The 18469-nt window shown below is 39.9% G+C and overlaps 1 protein-coding gene across 13 annotated transcripts in view; it reads left to right on the top strand.

Annotated features, from left to right (window-relative positions):
• LOC105473730 (spectrin repeat containing nuclear envelope protein 2) overlaps nucleotides 1-18469 on the top strand; it is a 377206-nt gene that overhangs the window by 244131 nt on the left and 114606 nt on the right. For 12 of the 13 annotated variants that reach the window (XM_071100037.1, XM_071100034.1, XM_071100026.1 and 9 more), the window contains 4 exons: nucleotides 3809-4003; nucleotides 4605-4679; nucleotides 7174-7284; nucleotides 12711-12827. In XM_071100037.1, the coding sequence (XP_070956138.1) occupies nucleotides 3809-4003; nucleotides 4605-4679; nucleotides 7174-7284; nucleotides 12711-12827 (498 nt within the window). Of the gene's footprint in view, nucleotides 1-3808; nucleotides 4004-4604; nucleotides 4680-7173; nucleotides 7285-12710; nucleotides 12828-16826; nucleotides 18454-18469 lie in introns of those variants that run through there. The other variant, XM_071100039.1, reaches the window with a different exon arrangement.

Genomic DNA, 18469 nt, shown 5'->3' with positions numbered 1-18469 from the left:
TTTCCATAAACAACAACAACAACAAAAAACCTGATTGTATGGTAGGAGTAATAGAGAGCTGCTTTTTTTCTTGCCATCAAATTGATGCAGACAAGCAATTAATATGGTACTCAAAGGAAGGTAACACTACTTGCCAGCTGTGAGACCTGGGGCAAGTGATTTGACATCTACAGTGAAGTACAGGAGAGTACAAGATGACACAGCTGTTAAATGGTGGATCAATAATTCCCAATCAGTAATAAAGACTCAATATTGTAAAAATATTAGATTTCCCCTTATGCTAAAAAATCATGGATCCCAAAGAGCTTTTGTTTATATGAATTATATGCATTGATAACGAAATTAAAACTCAGAAATGTAAAAACATTCATTTAGTTTTTAAGCAACAATAATAAACCCACTATATTTTAATAGGAATAACTTTTTATTATTCTTATTTTTTTTTTAGAGATGAGGTCTCACTGTGTTACCCAGGCTGGAGTAGAAATAACATTTTTTTAAGTAGTTATATTTTCTAAAACAAATAGTAATGAGAAGAGGGACATTGTTTTATGTATTTGTAATCTCTTTAATATCTGGTTTAATATTAGGTCAGTGCAAAAGTAATTCCGGTTTTCAATTCCATTGAAAGTAATGACAAAAACCATGATTACTTTGGCACCCACCTAATAGGCAGATTCTTATGTTTCTGCATTTGATCTGTTGAGGCATGTAGTTTTGTTTTAAGTATACGAAGACAATACAGCCTCTCAAAGACATGCACTTGGAAGATGGAGGGATATTTTAATAGTCCTTTTGAATAATTGTGGACATTTTTCTTTGAAACTCTACTAAAACCCAACGAGTGCAAATTACATATTAATTGTAAATGGAATCTGAACCCATGTCAATGAACTTTATACGTTCTTACATTAAAATTTACTGGTCTACTTTGTACTTCGAATGGATCTTCTAACAATGCATGATTTTATAACATCACACTCAATCACTTGGAAAATCCTGATTAACTGAGTTGTGCAGATCTTCCAAATGTTGACACATTTCAAGAGTCAATATTTCTTTGAATCGTACTTGTTAATATTAACACCTATCTCTTCAGAAAAAAATCTTTTAGTATTTAAGGAAAGCAATACAGTTTATCAGATGGCTTTTTTTTTTTAAGTAAAAATAGTGTTCTATGAATAAAAAGGATAGTTCAGCTTACAACTCAAACAGTAGCATAAGTGCTTTTTCTCAACCATTAGCCCTTCATATGCAGCAGAAGTGCCATATGCATACTTTCCGTTTTTTCACAAAGAATAGTGAAAATATATACTGCTGCAGTTTGAATGTTTTTGTTCTCCCAAAAAATGTTGCCCCCCCCCAACATTTTTATTCTTGTTGAAACTTGATCACCAACACAGCAGTATCGGGAGGTGTGGCCATTGGGAGGTGATTGAGTCATGAGGGCTCCTCCCTCATGAATGGGATTAGGTGCCCTCAGAAAAGGGCTTGAGGGAGGGAATTCACCCATTTTTGTCCTTCTGCTTTGTGCCATGTGAGAACATGACAAACCTCCCTTCAGGAAGATGTAGTGTTCAATGCACCATCTTGGAAACAGAGAACAGCCCTCACCAGACACCAAACCCCCCAGTACTTTGATCCTGGACTTCCCAGTCTCCAGAACTGTGAGAAATAAATTTCTGTTCTTTATAAATTACCCAATCACAGATATTCTGTTATGGCAGCACAAATAAACTAAGACACATATTTTTATCAAGGGCATTCTTAAGGAAAATGGAAATTTTTTTACTATAAATACATCAAAGTGAAGAACCCGGTAATAACTAAAATACTTGGCGTGCATGCCTTGATTCATATAAGGTGCCAGTAGTTTTCCCCACCATTGCTTTTATGCCATCAGTGCAAATGTCAGCACAGTATAAAAGGCAAATAGCATTTTAGTGTAATGAAAATGATCTGGACCTTATGGAGTGTGGCCAGGGGTCTGCAGATGCTGCCTTGAGAGCAGCTGCTCCATGTAGGACTGTGCCTCTACTCTGTTTCTGTTATTCTAGTGGCTATAGTATCGCTCTTGTCGGGAGGCAGTGTACCTCTAAAGTTTAGTGTTTATTGAAAATGGAACACAAAATACAGCCAACTGAGATTTAAGTCAAACCATTGTTATTTCCCAAAAGCAATCACAGAAATTTTGACTTCAGACACAATAGGGGTATTGGCATAGGAATGTGTGCGGTAGAGCCAGGAGAAAGCCCAGGCCTATGCTCTGCTGTGTGCTAGCTGCAGCATTGGACAAATCACCTTCCTTCTCTGGCCTTTAGAACTCTGTCTTGCAGGTGGAGACAGATTACGTTTCTCTGTTCTGTAAGAAAATTAATGCTTCTGTGACTATCTGTAGGATGGGTGGGTGGATGAACCAACAGCAAGAAAGGAAGAAAGAAGGAGGAAAGAGGCCGGGCGCGGTGGCTCACGCCTGTAATCCCAGCACTTTGGGAGGCCGAGGCGGGCGGATCACAAGGTCAGGAGATCGAGACCACGGTGAAACCCCGTCTCTACTAAAAATACAAAAAATTAGCCGGGCGCGGTTGTGGGTGCCTGTAGTCCCAGCTACTTGGGAGGCTGAGGCAGGAGAATGGCGTGAACCCGGGAGGCGGAGCTTGCAGTAAGCCGAGATCGCGCCACTGCACTCCAGCCTGGGCTGGGCGACAGAGCGAGACTCCGTCTCAAAAAAAAAAAAAAAAAAAAAAAAAAAAAGAAGGAGGAAAGAATAGGGGTTTAAGGAATATATTAGGAACAAATTTCAAACACATGAAGGTTTTCTAAAAAGGAGCAGACTGCTTCTGATGCAGCACTCACTTCAGGACCTCAGGCAAGTTGAATGACATCTCTCAGAGGTGCTAGAGAGGAGGATGTTAGTGTATTTGTCACCTGCTATTTCTTCCAGATCTAAGAATCTATAATCCTATAATCATCTCAGACAGACACTGGGCATCTGCATATCTGCCATGTATAAGAAATTTTATTTGCACATGTCAATAATACAAATGTTAAAAAAGTAACATTATGAAGGTTGGGATCATCTGTCCATCATTCCCATAATAAGTTATACTACATGGTACCCTTATTTGTTTATTTATTCTTATTTAGTAGGAAGATTTTACTGTAGAAAAAGTAAATGATTGAGCAGAATAGACTGTGCTTTAAAAAAAATGAATTTAGTAATACCAAAGAAGTCTTCAGAGATGATAATAAAAGAATGAGATTTCTATCTTCATTTTCTCTCAGTGGTTCCCAAATGTTAATCTGCTTAAGAATTTCCTGGAGAGACATGGGAACATGTCTCCTGGGGACATGCATTTTTAATATGCTTTGGGACACAATGGGAAGTATGCATAAGGCACTTGTGTGGTGTTAGTTAGTGTGCAGACTCCTGGGCCCTCCCCTGTGGATCCTGGTTCTCTCAGTCCTGTAGCTAGCCACTGGAGCAGTAGCTCCCAACCCTGGCCGCACACCACAGTCATCTGTGGAGCATGTTACAAGTTTCCACGCTTTGGCTTAACCCCCAGGGATTTGATTCACAAGGTTTCTGGTAAGGCTGAGGCATCCTATAGCTTATAAACCCTACACAGGACTTTTGGAAATGCAGCCAGGATGGAAAGGAGCTATACTGTACCAGAGACTAGCTTCTGGCTTTGTAAACCAAACAGCAGAGAAAAATCTTCAGCCCTTGTACCAAAGGAAGCAGGCTGTTCTGGGCCCGCAGAGGCCTCAGACTTCTCAAACCTATGCAAACACTCTTTCTACACAGGGAGAAATCGAAGATATGGAAAAACAGATTCTGAGTTTGAACCAAAAAAAAGAAGACCTGTTGGTGGACCTGAAGGCCACCGTACTAAACCTTCACCAGCATTTGAAGCAAGAAGAGGAAGTAGAAAGAGATAGGCTGCCAGCTGTAGCATCAGAGGAGGGTGGAGTGGCGGAGAGAGATGCTTCTGAGCGGAAGGTGGGTATGACTTGAGGTTAATGCTGGCCCCACACTCCACAAGAGCATTAATGGATAGTGTTTTCCACCTGAATGACCTGTGGCATCTATATCTATGGCTTGTAGTAAAGGAATTTTTAGAAGTGGAAATACTCAACCTGAAGTTGTTTACTAGTGAATATAAATCCTCAGGGTGTGCCTGTTCTGGACTCCACCCAGAATTCTTAACGCCTGAATTACTTTAGGACACGCTTATAAAATTTCACAGGCAGATCGATCTAGCCTCCCTTTGAAGTATCTTCGTATGGAAAAGTCAGCCCTTTGCAGACTTAAGAAGGGCCCAGTGCCTAAGTCTTCTCTGCATTCACATCAATGAATCACATTCTTTAATTGTTTGATGAGGGGCCACAGGGGGCCATGAAAATGTCAAGACCTAAGGTTTGACTGACTTGGATATCCGGCTGGAGGAGCTGAATGGAGCAGGAGACAGAGCCTCCTTGTGGGGGTGGGCATCTTCAATATAGTGAATAAAAAATTACCTACAAAAAATGCAGCCGGACAGGGATCTTGGTGATGTTGACTGGCAAGCAGACTGCAGGTATTCTTGTGCTGTGCCTTTCAGTTGAACAGAAGAGGCTCCATGTCTTACCTGGCAGCAGTCGAGGAAGAGGTGGAAGAAAGTTCCGTAAAGAGCGAAGTAAGGGAAATGATTTTCTTGTTAAAGTTTGTTAGAGCCAGGCCTCTAAAAGAAGTCAATGAAAAGATCTTAAAGTGAATGGAAACATAAGAATTTTTTAAATTAATGTTGATATTTTAAAAGTATGATTGAAGTAGTTCTCTTACGTTATTAATGTTTAAGTGTATGGAAACCTACTTCACCATGTAAGAGTGAGATGAATGTAATTCAGGCACTCTCGTTGGCATATGGGAGAAGGTGAAGAAGTTCTCTGTAGTAACCTGATTTCTGAGGACTTTCTCTGAAGTTTTGAGAGCACGCTGTTTGTTTGGCACTCCTGGTCTCGTTTTTAGAACTGTATTTTTCCACATTTCAATTACTCTTTTGGTCTAAAACAGCATTTCCAATGACACAGAGAGTTGTGTTAGCAACTCAAACTAAGAATTTGTACTACTTAATTATAACTGGTTGAAAGAGACATTTTCAGTTGTCTTTTCTGACATCAGTTTCCATTTCATACTTGAAAAAAATAAGTTGCAATGGGTCTTATGACAAAAGGAAGAAAATTGAAGCAACTTACAGTTTTTGTGACTCGCACGTAACCACCAGACACTTTTTGGGCTCATTTTATAGATGGTTAATTAAGTAGCTCCACTGTCACACAAAACAGACCTCTTATCCTAGAGTGTGTCACTAGGACATGGTGGAACTGTGACAAGGAAGAGTTAAACTTTACTGTGCTCTGTGACCATCAGACAACTTATACCCCTTCATGGCAGAGAATAATGGAGGGACCAGGGACCAGAAAGAGTAACTTCAGTACGATGTTAGTTTGAGACGTGTATTTGCTTCTGAGCTGATGTTTATAGTGTTGTCTTTGACAGCAACAAAAAAGTACATGTTCATCAAGCTGTGATTTAAAAAAAAAAAAAAAAATTGACAAGTAAAAATTGTATACATTCAAAAAAATTTGCCGGGTGTGGTGGCACGCGCCTACAGTTCCCCCTACTCGGGAGGCTGAGGCAGGAGAATCACTTGAACCCAGGAGGCAGAGGTTGCAGTGAGCCAAGATGATGCCATTGCACTCCAGCCTGGGTGACAAGAGCAAAACTCGGTCTCAAAAAAAAATTATATATATTTATGATATGTATGATGTTTTGATACAGTATATGTATATATGCATTGTGGAATGGCTAAATTGAGCTAATTAACATACACATTACCTCACATACCATTTTTTTTGATAATGAGAACACTTAAAATCTACACTCTCTGTGATTTTCAAACATATATTAACTATAGTCACCATGATATACAAAAGATCCCTTGAACTTATTCCTCCTGTGCCCTTTTTTTTAATGCCCGTTGACAAACATTTTTGTAATCCCTGGTCGCTGGTAACCATTGTTTTATTCTCTGCTTCTATGAGTTGTTTTTTTTTTTTCTTTTTTTTACATTCCACATAGAAGGGAGATGATGTGGTATGTGTCCTTCTGTGCCTGGATTATTTCATTTAACAGAAGATCCTCTAAATTTACCCATGTTGTTGCAAATGACAGAATTTCCTTATTTTTTAAGGCCAAATAGTATTTCACTATGTATATATAACCACATTTTCTTTATCCGTTCTTTTGTTGGTGGACACTTAGGTTAATTCTGTATCTTGGTTGTTGTGAACAGTGCTGCATTGAACATGGGAGTGCAGACGTTTCTTTGACGTACTGAGTTTTTTCCTTTGGATATATACTCAGTAGTGGGATTGCTGGTTCTATTTTTAATTTTTTGAGGAACCTCGATACTGTACCAATTTACATTCCCACCGACAGTATTCAGGGGTTCTATTTTCTCCACATCCTCATGACCACTTGTTATTTTTTTATCTTTTTGATATAAGCCATTCTAACAGGTATAAAGTAGTATCTCACTGTGGTTTTAATTTGCATTTCCCTGGTGTTTAGTGATGTTGAACATTTTTTCTTATACCCTTGAGGCTGTAATTTTAAAGATAGCATTTTAATTTTTCTAACTGTTATGTATTTTTAAATATTTATTTAGAGACAGCATCTCACTCTGTTGCCCAAGCTAGAGTGTAGTGGTGCTCACTGCAACCTCCAACTCCTGGCCTCAAGTGATCCTTGCACTTCAGCCTCCCAAAGTGCTGGGATTACGGGTGTGAGTCACAGTACCTGGCCTCAAAGATACCATTTAACGTTACATTGATCAAAGCAGATTAAGTTCCTAAAAGCACCGTTTTAAAGATTTCCTTTGTGTGATACGAGCCGAGCCCCTACTTTTAAAAGTATGTTCTAGGCTTTAGGAAGAGCAGCTACATTTGTAAACATGATATAGTTAGCAAAAAATACAGATTAAAAAAATGGGGGAGGGCTGCAATAAAGGGCTGTGGTTACACCGCCTGATAAGTTGAGTCTGGTATAAAAGAGGTGAGTGAGTAGGGCGCCGGTTATGACAGGAAGGGAAGCTCTTCCCTTTGCTAACCAATCGATTACTGTGATAGAATCGAGATGAGAAGGCAGAGCCATCTCCTCAGTCTTGGTCTTCACTTTGGAAGCATGACAAGGACATGGAAGAAGACAGAGCTTCCTCATCCTCTGGAACAATTGTTCAGGTAATGCTGGGCATATCAACCACACTTAGGGGTCATGAGGGTAGGGGGGAGCAGAGATCTATTTTTGCATGACTTTCTTTCCCCCACACGCCCGAGACGGAGTCTTGCTCTGTTGCCCAGGATGGAGTGCAGTGGCATGATCTCAGTTCACTGCAACCTCTGCCTCCTAGGTTCAAGCAATTCTCCTGCTTCAGCCTCCCAAGTAGCTGGGATTACAGGCACACGTCAACACGCCCAGCTGATTTTTTGTATTTTTAGTAGAGATGGGGTTTCACCATGTTGCCCGACTTTCTATGTTAACTTTGCTTCCTCTCTTTCCCCTTTACTTTGTTTGTTTTTCAGTCAGCACTGCCTAAACCTTTAAGATGCCCATTTGTAGCTCAGACAAGGAATAAAAATAAGGGTAGTAAAGAACTATCTTGTTTAAAGGAATGCTTAGGGAGGGAACCTGCAATGGGCTGAATTTTTTTTTTTTTTTTTAGCTGACAACAATTGTATATATTTATGGTATACAACATGTTTTGAATGTGTATACATTGGAAATGGCTATATCAAGCTAATTAACATATGCATTACCTCACATATTTGTCATATTTTCAGTAATTAGAATACCTAAAATCTAGTCACTTAGCAACTTTTAAGTATACATTATTATTAACTATAATTGCCAAGTTATACATAGATTCTCTTGAATTTATTCCTCCTGTTCAACTGAAATTTTGTATCCTTTGACCAACGTTTCCCCAGGCCCTCTCTCAGCCCCCACCCTCCACCCCAACAGCCCTGGTAACCACCACCCTATTCTCTGCTTCTATGCAGTCCGTATTTTTAGATTACACATGTAAATGAGATCATCCGGTATTTATCATTCTGTGCCTGGCTTATTTCACTTAACATAATGTCTTTAGGTTTATCCATATTGTCACAAATGATGGAATCTCCTTCATTTTGAAGACTGGATAGTACTCCGTTGTATATATATGCCATGCGTTCTTTCTCCATTCATCAGTTGGTGGACACTTAGGTTGCTTCTCTCTGTTGGCTACCGTGAATCTTTGAAAGCTTCTGACATCACCTTTGCACAAACGCAAAGACAGCCTTAGTGAGCCCCTGCTTGGTTCTATTTCTGTTGTGTACTCAGTGATAACAGGAGAGTACTTTTTTTGAAGAAAACTCCATATATGTGAAAATCCAAACTGACCAAACAGATAACTCAAAGGAGCAGCTAAAAGCTTCACTGCACTGTTTTACCCAAGCATTTTAATTAACATGCCGCTCTTTGGGGAGTATTGGGTGGAGGGTCTCTCCATAATCTTTTTTTGTGTGTGTGGAACAAAGTAGTATGTAAGATAAATTAGATGTGCTAAGTCTTTTTTGCTCCTTATGACATTCTAAATATTTTCCAATCTCTCAAATGCCCTCACTTTAGAAAATCATCGTAAGCCTATGAACCACGTTCTTCCTTTGCTCCCGGAAGATCTCTGCATCCTCGTGATCCATACACCTCTCGCTCCTGCCTCCTGTCCAGGGCTGACCCCCGCCCCGCTCTCATGCCAACTCTTTCCCTAATCGTTGGCACCATTCTCTGCCTGTACCAGCCTTGTCAGTCTCTGCCTCTGGCTAGGTTCCTTCCTTCTCTACCTCAGTACTCAGGCTTCCCCTCCCTAACATGTTCTCTTCCTTGTGGCCCCACTACTTCAAACAGAGAGATAGTTCCAGAACCAGCCTGCATCTTCAGTGGCTCCACAGAAGGCTTTGGTCCCTGGGATGCCCTTTCTCCATGCCTGGCTGTAGACTTCATTCCCGTCCACAAAGACCCATCTCAACTTCCCCTGCTCCAAGAAACCTCCTGACATCCTGCAAGGAAAATTGCTGTCTCTTTCCCTGTTTTCCAATAGGATTCTGAACCTCAATTGTGACTTAGCACATTTTTATGAATACATCTGATACAATTTCATGAGTGGAAAGAAGCTTATCATTTATATCCTATACTCAGCTCAGTATGGTACTTTAATGAACTGAATTTCTTGATCCTGCTTCCCATGTTAATTACTACACTTCCTCTTTCATTTGCTACTGAAGTCTTTCCTTGGTGCTCCACTCCCTAGGCCCCTTTTGTAACCTTGTTTCAGCCTCTGGCTGTGCTTAAACTGCCATTGATTTCTGGAGCACCAATTTAGTGCCCTTTTATTAGTCCTAATCCTTGTTGACCTCTCTGGGATTGACCACCTCTTCCTTCTTTAACTGTGGTGTTCCTTTAACTTTCTTAATTCTGTTCTTCCCTCTCCCTTCTACCTCTAGTCCCTCCTCCATCTCCTTTTCTTGCCCCTTTCTCTTTCGTCTGTGATGGTAGGCATTCCCCCAATGTTCTGTCTTCTTCCTTCTCCCTGTTTTCTTTTTTTTTTTGAGACAGAGTCTCGATGTGTCGCCCAGGCTGGAGTGCAGTGGTGCGATCTCAGCTCACTGCAACCTCTGCCTCCTGGGTTCAAGCGATTCTCCTGCTTCAGCCACTTGAGCAGCTGGCATTACAGGCACCTGCCACCACTCCTGGCTAATTTTTTTATTTTTGGTAGAGACAGAGTTTTGCCATGTTGGCCAGGCTGGTCTTGAACTCCTGACCTCAGATGATCCACCCGCCTTGGCCTCCCAAAATGCTGGGATTACAGGTGTGAGCCACTGCGCCCAGCCTCTCTGTTTTCTTTCAGGGCAATTTTATTTCCTCTGAGAGCTTTGTGGTCACCTCTATGCCAGTGATCACCAAACTAAATCTCTAGTCTTGGCTTTTCCCTTAAATCTATAAATCTATTCCACATTTCTATCCTCCTGATAGACATTTTTGGGATGGAGTTTCTCCAACTCAAACCCATTTTACCAACTTTCCTTCAAAGCTTCCTCCTCTTACTAATTTCTCAATGTCTGCTGATGGTGCCATTATTTTCTCAGAGATAAACTTTGGAGTTCTATTAGGTGCCTCATTTCTCTCACCTTTCACATCCTGTCAGTGGCCAATGATGTCCATTCACCTCTCCTCCCATTATTTTTGCTATCGTCTTATTTCAAGCAATTCTTATTACTTCCCTGGACTTTTGGAGTAGCCCTCTAATTGGTTTACAATTTCCAATTGTTTTTCCTAATACATCTTATAAAATACTGATGACTTTTCCTAAAACCAATCATGCTAAACCTCAGCTTAAAATTCTTCATGGAGTCTGATTATCTACTGAAGAAAATGCAAACTTATCCTGGCATTCCAGATTTTCCTGATCCCTACCTACCTTTCTGATTTTATCTAATCTCTACCTTTAATTCTTGGTTTATACCTTTCTGATAACAGTCACTGTTTTCAGTAGAAGAAGCTGAAAAGACACTAACATTTTGTTAGGAAATGCTAAATGCCATGTATATGTGACTAAATTGCAAGCGTGGGTGAGATAGTTTTTATTCCCATTTTAAAGGTGAAGTAACTGAGGTTCAGAGAGTTCAGGTTAATTTGTCCGAGATCACGCAACTTGCAGGTAGAGCAACCAAGGTTGGTTGATTATAATATCTACATGCTTTCTCCCACATTGTGTTAATTCTTTGTGTACACGTCATTTTCCCATTGCTTAACTTGAGTTAACCTTAAAAGAAGGCTTGCTGAATCAGAGTATATATCCATTTAAAATGTGACACACATTTTCAAACTGCCTTCTAGAAAGTTTATACCAAGCTAGGCACAGTGTCTCATGCCTGTAATCCTAGCACCTTGGGAGGCTGAGGTGGGTGGACAGCTTGAGCTCAGGACTTCAAGACCAGCCTGGGCAACATAGTGAAACCCTGTCTCTGTAAAAAAATATAAAAATTAGCCAGGCGCAGTGGCGGGTGCCTATAGTCCCAGAGACCGAGGCGGCAGGGTCACTTGAGCCTGGGAGATGAAGGCTGCAGTGAGCTAAGATTGTGCCACTGCACCGCAACCTGGATGACAAAGTGAGGACCTGTCTCAAAAAAAAAAAAAAGAAAAGAAAAGAAAAAAGAAAAAAAGAAAGGCTATACCAATTCTGTTTCTCCTAGGTATACATGGAATTGCATTTCCTGACCCCTAAGCTGATTTTTGATATTGTCAGTCTTAGCCAAACTTAGCCAGTGGTTTAAATTAATTTATGCTCTAAGAATGTTGAATACGTCTTTAGATGCCTATTGGCTTTTGTAACTCTTCTTTTGCGACTTGCTTGTTCCTACCATTTGACTGTTTTTCTATGTAAGGGTTGATGTTTTCCTTATTATTTATAAGAGTAATTAATATATTAAGAATATTGGCCAGGCGCAGTGGCTCATGCCTGTAATCCCAGCACTTTGGGAGGCCGAGGTGGGTGGATCACGAGGTCAGGAGATCGAGACCATCCTGGCTAACATGGTGAAACCCCGTCTCTACTAAAAATACAAAAAATTAGCCGGGTGTGGTGGCGGGACCCTGTAGTCCCAGCTACTCCGGAGGCCGAGATAGGAGAATGGCGTGAACCCGGGAGGCGGAGCTTGCATAAAGCCGAGATAAAGCCACTGCATTCCAGCCTGGGCGACAGAGCGAGACTCCATCTCAAAAAAAAAAAAGAAAAAAAGAATATTAATACTATGTATAATAGTTATCCCAGTCTGTTATTTCTCTTTAACTTAGATTATGGTATCTTTTGTGGTGCATATTATTTTTTTTTATGTAGTCAATACTAAGATTATTTTCCTTTCTTGTCATGCTTCCCCACACCTAGAATTTTTATGGTATAACTTGGAGAATACAGTGAGAATTTATTATTAGGGGTAATACAAGGATTCTAGTTATATTTTTCATAACTAGAATTTATTGTTAGGAGTAATACAATAATTCTACTTATATTTTTCATCAAATGCCTTCGTAGTTGTTCCTAAATGGAATAAATTCACCTTTTCCCCACTATTTGAAATGTGACCTTTATCATATAATTGTTTGTTTGTTTGTTTGTTTATTTGTTTCGGTAGAGACAGGATCTTACCATGTTGCTCAGGCTGGTCTCAAACTCCTGAGCACGAGCAATTCTCCTGCCTTGGCCTTCCAAAGTGCTGGGATTGTAGGTGTGAGACATCACACCTGGCCATGTAATTTAAATTGTCATAAGGACATACTTTTAAAGAATTATTCAACGAGACAAAGCATACTTCTGGAAAAATCTACTTAAGTACCTAATTCTCTAGATTCTTTATATGCTCATTAAGAAGAGAAGTTTGGAGAATGTAAGTCTTTCAAATAAAGACAATCTTGGGGAAGCTGATTTTTTCTCTAAGGAACAAACTTTTTTCTAATTGTACCTGATTTTTTTTGCAAGCAGGTAGTTTGTTAAATGAGCAGGCACAGAAAGAAGAACTCATGTGGCACCAGGGCAGGACCTTTTCTGGAGCTCTGATTCTTTTCTTTACAGGAAGCATATGGGAAAATAAGCACCTGTGATAATTCCATGGCACAGATCCTCACACCAGACTCACTAAACACTGAGCAAGGCCCAGAATGTTCCCTAAGGCCCAACCAAACAGAAGAGGTAAGTCCCGGTTGGTAATAAGTAAGCTGCTCAGATAGCTGGACTAGCACCTAGAGATGACCAGTGTTCTGTGTCCTGCAATACCTTGTACATCAAGCCAAGTGTTCCTTGTGAACTTTAACATATGAAGGTATGTGCTATCAAGCTGTAGAACTGGAAGACTTGTCATCAGATATTTACAAAGAAAACAGACATGGCATAGAGAATTAGACGTTTTTAACTCATTTACCATTTGTGAACATAAAATAGTCTTTCCGTTGATGACTACTTCTTTAATCTGTAGGTAGAACTTATGGGGGCAAAGAAAGGAGAGAAGGTATTGATTAATAGCCTGTTACATAAAAGGCATTTATAGTTATCCATTTAACCCTCAGACTTTTTAAGGTAGGTTCATCCCTACTGTATGTTTACAAATTAAGAAATCAAAATTCAGGGAATAAAAATATAGCTAGTGGGCCAGGCGTGGTGGCTCAAGCCTGTAATCCTAGCACTTTGGGAGGCCGAGGCGGGCGAATTGCCTGAGGTCAGGAGTTTGAGACCAGCCTGACCAACATGGTGAAACCCCGTCACTACTAAAAATAAAAAAATTAGCCGAGCGTGGTGGCACGTGCCTGTAATCCCAACTACTCAAGAGGCTGAGGCATGAGAATCGCTTGAACCTGGGAGGAGGAGGTTACAGTGAGCCAAGATTGCGCCACTGTACTCCAGCCTGCCTGGGCGATTGAGCAAGACTCTGTCTTTAAAAAATATATTTATTTATTTATTTACATTTTTTATATATATATATGGCTAGTGAATGGGGGAATAAGGAATCAAACCCAGAATATTCTAATCTGGCTTCCTAATTTGGAATCTTGTACCTCAGTGGTTCTCAAGAACGCCTTACAGCGGGGTGTGGGGGGATGGGTACTATTTCTCAAATTAATTTTGGTGTTTAGCTGGACCTAAAGCTCTGTGGGTCTCACCAAATAGCTCCTGTAAAAGATATTGGCATGTTTTTGCTGTTTTTATTGTTTAATTATTGCATCTCTTCTTTTATACCGGGTTGTATTTATGTTTTTTTCTCCCAATCTTTTGTCTAGTCTTCAAAAATATCTCTTAGTTCTCAAATTGTTACTCCTTTCTCTTCTTTCTTTCCCTCCTCCATTTCATTCTCTGTCTCTCTTAACAATATATGTCTGGGAAGGTGGACAAATGTGAGAGGTTTACACCCAGTGGCGATGCTAAGAAAGTTGCTGACCTGGTCAGTAGGTTTTTTTGCTGTTCAGAATTAATCTGGGTTTTGTTTCGTTTTTGAGACATGGTCTCACTCTTCACCCAGGCTGGAGTACAGTGACCACAATCATGGCTCACTGGAGCCTCAACCTCCTGGGCTCGGGTGATCCTCCCACCTTAGCCTTCCAGGTGGCTAGGACCACAGGTACACACCATCACGCCTGGCTAATTTTTGTATTTTTTTCAGACACTCAGTTCTGCCATGTTGCCCAGGCTGGTCTTGAACTCCTGGTCTCAAATCATCTTCCCACCATAATGTTATTTTTGACACCTAATTAAAAATCAGATGTAGCTTCAATGGTGTTTTAGCTACAGTAGCCATTCTGCTTAATATTCTTTCTGCTGGTGTGGATGACCTCTAGGGTCTTTTCCCTGACCATGTGGATACTAGATAATGACGACAATAAAGAGAAGGAGGAAGAAAAAGGAGGATAACAAAATACTTACTGAACATTTAATATGGGCCAGGTACTAGGATTTTACATACACCATCTCTTTTAATCATTAACAACAGCTCTATGAGATAAATATTACTGTTACCCCACTTTACAGATGGAGAAACTGAGGCTCAGAGAAGTAATATGCCCAAGGTCATTTAGCTAGTAAGTGGCAAAGCTAGGATTCAAACCCAGATCTTTCTGACTCTGAGTTTAGAACCTGAGCTTTGAACTATTAGGCTCCAGTGACTCTCTTTTAAACTAATTTATGTATGTGTGTATTTGTATTTTCTTCTTAACTCAGAACTTTTGCTGGGGAGGAATTCTTGGGGCAGGAAAAATAGATGTTACCCTTTACTACAGGAGGAATTTGTGCACTTCTGATTATTCAGGGACTCCTTTACTGGCTCCAAGTTGCATACCTCTTGGTGACTGTCTTCCTGCCTTTTAGTCATTTCTGTCTCATCGGCACAGCACATCACTGAAGAGAGGGAAAGTGGGGACTCTGCAGAGACCAGGCAGCCAATGTCATCAGCCTTCTATCAGCCTCAACAAACCTTTGGTTTCAGGGGTTAAGTGTATGGACCGAATGGTAATTACATAATTTTTAGTAAAATTCTGAGTCATTCTTGACCCATATTACAACCAAGGATAAATATTTAGTACGGAAAAATGTGAAATCAAGCTAGGCATGACCTCAGAGTAAACCACCACCATGGCATTCCAGGGGCATGCTTTGCATTTATTCACGTGCAGTTAGGTACTGTACTTTAGGTACTCAGTTTTACATTTCATAAGCAGTGGGGGAGATATGCAGGTATTTGTAGAATTGACTGAAATATTAAGGAGAAAATGTAAAGGTTTGCTATTTTGGCATGAAATGTGGCAATAGCCAGAAAATCAACATGCATTTTAACTGCAGTTTTTTTTATTTTAACTGATTACTTCACTGATTATTTAGATCAGTGATGTGTTGATGCAGAAATGAAGCAATGTGATTCACCAACTGAAAAGTTAACTTGGATACTAAAAGGTTGGTGAAATTATGTCAAGAATGTGGAATTGTAGATTCCAAAGTGTAGTGAAAGCAGGAATTGCTTTTGATTCTATTTACTAGTTGTGTGACCATACAACTAGGAGGCAGTTTGAATAGCCTCCCTAAGCCCAGTTTCCTCATCTGTACGCTAGAAGTAATAATAGGTTTTAGTTTTGAAATAAGGTGGTGGTCTGTGTATCATGCTTAGCCCAGTGCCTGCTTGTGTTAAGAGCCCAATAAAGGCTAGCTATTATTAATTTGCAGTTATGCTTTAGAGATGACATATTTATTTAGTAAGAAATACTTGTAGTAATACTTTTTAGCTCCCCCCTAGAAGGTGTACAATGATAAAACATCCATTTAAATAAGTTTTGCTTTTAGAATTTGGGGCTATCATATAGAGAAGGTGTTTTACAGGGGTGCTACTGTGTAAAAAACCAGGGAACTCTGAATTAAAAGATCACAGAACTGTGTGACCTTGGGTAAGTAACTTGGGTGCTTCTCAGAAGCAACATGGTAAAAAGGGAGGCATGTGGGCTGATTAAACGTTCTGTGCACTTGGGTTTCTTAGACTTTAAAAAGAGGTGAGTGAACTGATCTCTAGTGGGTTCCTTAGGCCACCCTCAGCTCTTGAAGCTCTATGGTTGGAAATATTCTTTTTTTCTTCTCTTCCCCTTTGGATTCTTTTCAGGTTCAAATAACTAGAAAATAAAACCCAGATTAGTCATGCAGCTTCCTTATTTCCTCATTAATTTGGTGAGTTCATGAGAAAGCAGAGAAACTCAATAGTGTCATTTAAAAAAGCGTGTGGAGGGCTGGGTTTGGTGACTAATGTCTGTAATCCCAGCACTTTGAGAGGCCAAGGCTGGAGGATCACCTGAGCCCAGAAGTTAGAGACCCGCTTGGGCAACATGGCAAGACCCCATGTCAAAAAAAAAAAAAAAAAAAAAAAGGTGTGTGGCATATAACAGGTGCTCAAATAAAATTTTTGAATAAATAATGAAGGCAGGTGGTAAATCTATGATTACAGATTAATTAAAATTAATAGATTGTCTTAGATTAATTAATATTAAAAGATTGTTTTCTCAAGTGGCAGAAAAAGGAAAGGGGATCCCAAAATCTTTGTCTATAGCAATATCTGAAAACTAGAAGGAAATTAATCAGATGACTAGAAAATGATGTCTGGAAGCAAAATCACACAACTGTTGCTTTAAAAAAAAAAAAATCAGGGCCAGGCACTGTGGCTTATGCCTGTAATCCCAGTACTTTGGGAGGTCTAGGCAGGTGGATCACTTGAGGCCAGGAGTTCAAGACCAGCCTGGCCAACATGACAAAACCCTGCCTCTACTAAAAGTACAAAATATTAGCCAGGTATGGTGGCGTGTTCTCGTAATCCCAGTTCCTTGGGAGGCCAAGACAGGAGAATCACTTGAACTTGGGAGGCGGAGGTTGCAGTGAGCCGAGAACATGCCACTGCACTCCAGCCTAGGTGACGGAGTGAGACTCTGTCTCAAGAAGGGAAAAAAAAAGTCAGGATTAAAAAAGAAAATTAAAACAGGTGAATCCAAGCATAGACCTGACTATATATGAAGTTCAGAAAAAGTACAATGCAAGGAAAAGTTTCCTTGAGAAGGTGATTCTTGAAGAAAATTATAATAATAGATTAATGAAGGCAGGGAAGAAATGGCATTTTGGCAGAAAACAGCAAATGTATGTGAAGATAATAGATGGTGAAAGGTAAAAAGTACAACCCAGAGACACTTGTGCCAGACCAGCTTTCGTAATACTCATCAGTGTGCATGAAAAGGAACAGGATTCTCATGCCCGGCACGTGTTTGTCACCACCTACCAATTTTGTTCACTCTTTTACACTGAAAGTTCTATGTCTAAACAAAATTCCATAAACATTGGGGAATGTGCATTTGAGTTAGGGTATACATTTGCAATCAACTCCCATTCAAAGATCGTCACTTGGCCAGAATTTCATTTTATTAACATGTTAACATGCTAACATATAATGTTATAGAAAACATTGTATCTTATCATAATCAATAAAATATTTATTGAGACCAAAAAGTTTATACAGCAAAACACAAATCCTTACTCCTAAAGGAATTTCTCTAGAAGTATCAGTGTTACTCTTTCCATATTCTGGGGAAGGATAGATAATACAGTGGGAGGTAAATACATCTCTGTGTCAAATTGTCTTTGGCCTCCAGGTTGAACATACCTAATATATAATTACTGGAATACTTTCATTTGGTATCTGGGAGAAAATTTTCTATTGAGTTGATAAACAGCCCAGTTATTTCAATGTAAAAAGAACACACCACACTTTCTTTATACTATGAGCATCTAGTCCTTAACTCAGTCATATTTGAGTATGCAGAAGGGGAAAGTATTGTGGGGATTCCCTCTGAGAAATAGGAAAACAGTCACCAGGTTACTCTACTGAAGTTCATTACTTGACTGAAGTTGTTTTTATTAGGGAAAAGTTAAGCTAAAATTTTTATAATCTAACTATTTGAGAAGATGTTAAGTTAAAATTATGTGGTATATTTTATTGTATCCCTGCTGGGATGTAAAGATCGTGTTCTGTTTTGTTTTGTTTTTCTGTTTGAATAGAGTGTGCAGCAATATAAGCATTGCTTAATCATGTGTCACGTAACGCTAAACACTGGCCAATTCCCTTAAATGTTTCAGACACACACACCCCCTGTCACTCACATTCTCACCTGTCTCCTGGGGCTCACCGGGTAGCAAACTGTGAGCCTGTTCGCGTCCTCTGTGCCCGGGAATACTGTATCTGTGTACTCGCAGATCGGCTGCTTGGAAACCTGTGGCACCAGGTCACGTGATTGTTGCTATGAGTGTGGAGGTGCATTTTTCTTTTC

The sequence above is a fragment of the Macaca nemestrina genome, chromosome 7, assembly GCF_043159975.1.
Source record: "Macaca nemestrina isolate mMacNem1 chromosome 7, mMacNem.hap1, whole genome shotgun sequence".
Classification (NCBI taxonomy): Eukaryota; Metazoa; Chordata; class Mammalia; order Primates; family Cercopithecidae; genus Macaca; species Macaca nemestrina.
Note: the sequence above shows the minus strand (reverse complement) of the source record. Positions and strands in the feature narration are given on the sequence as shown.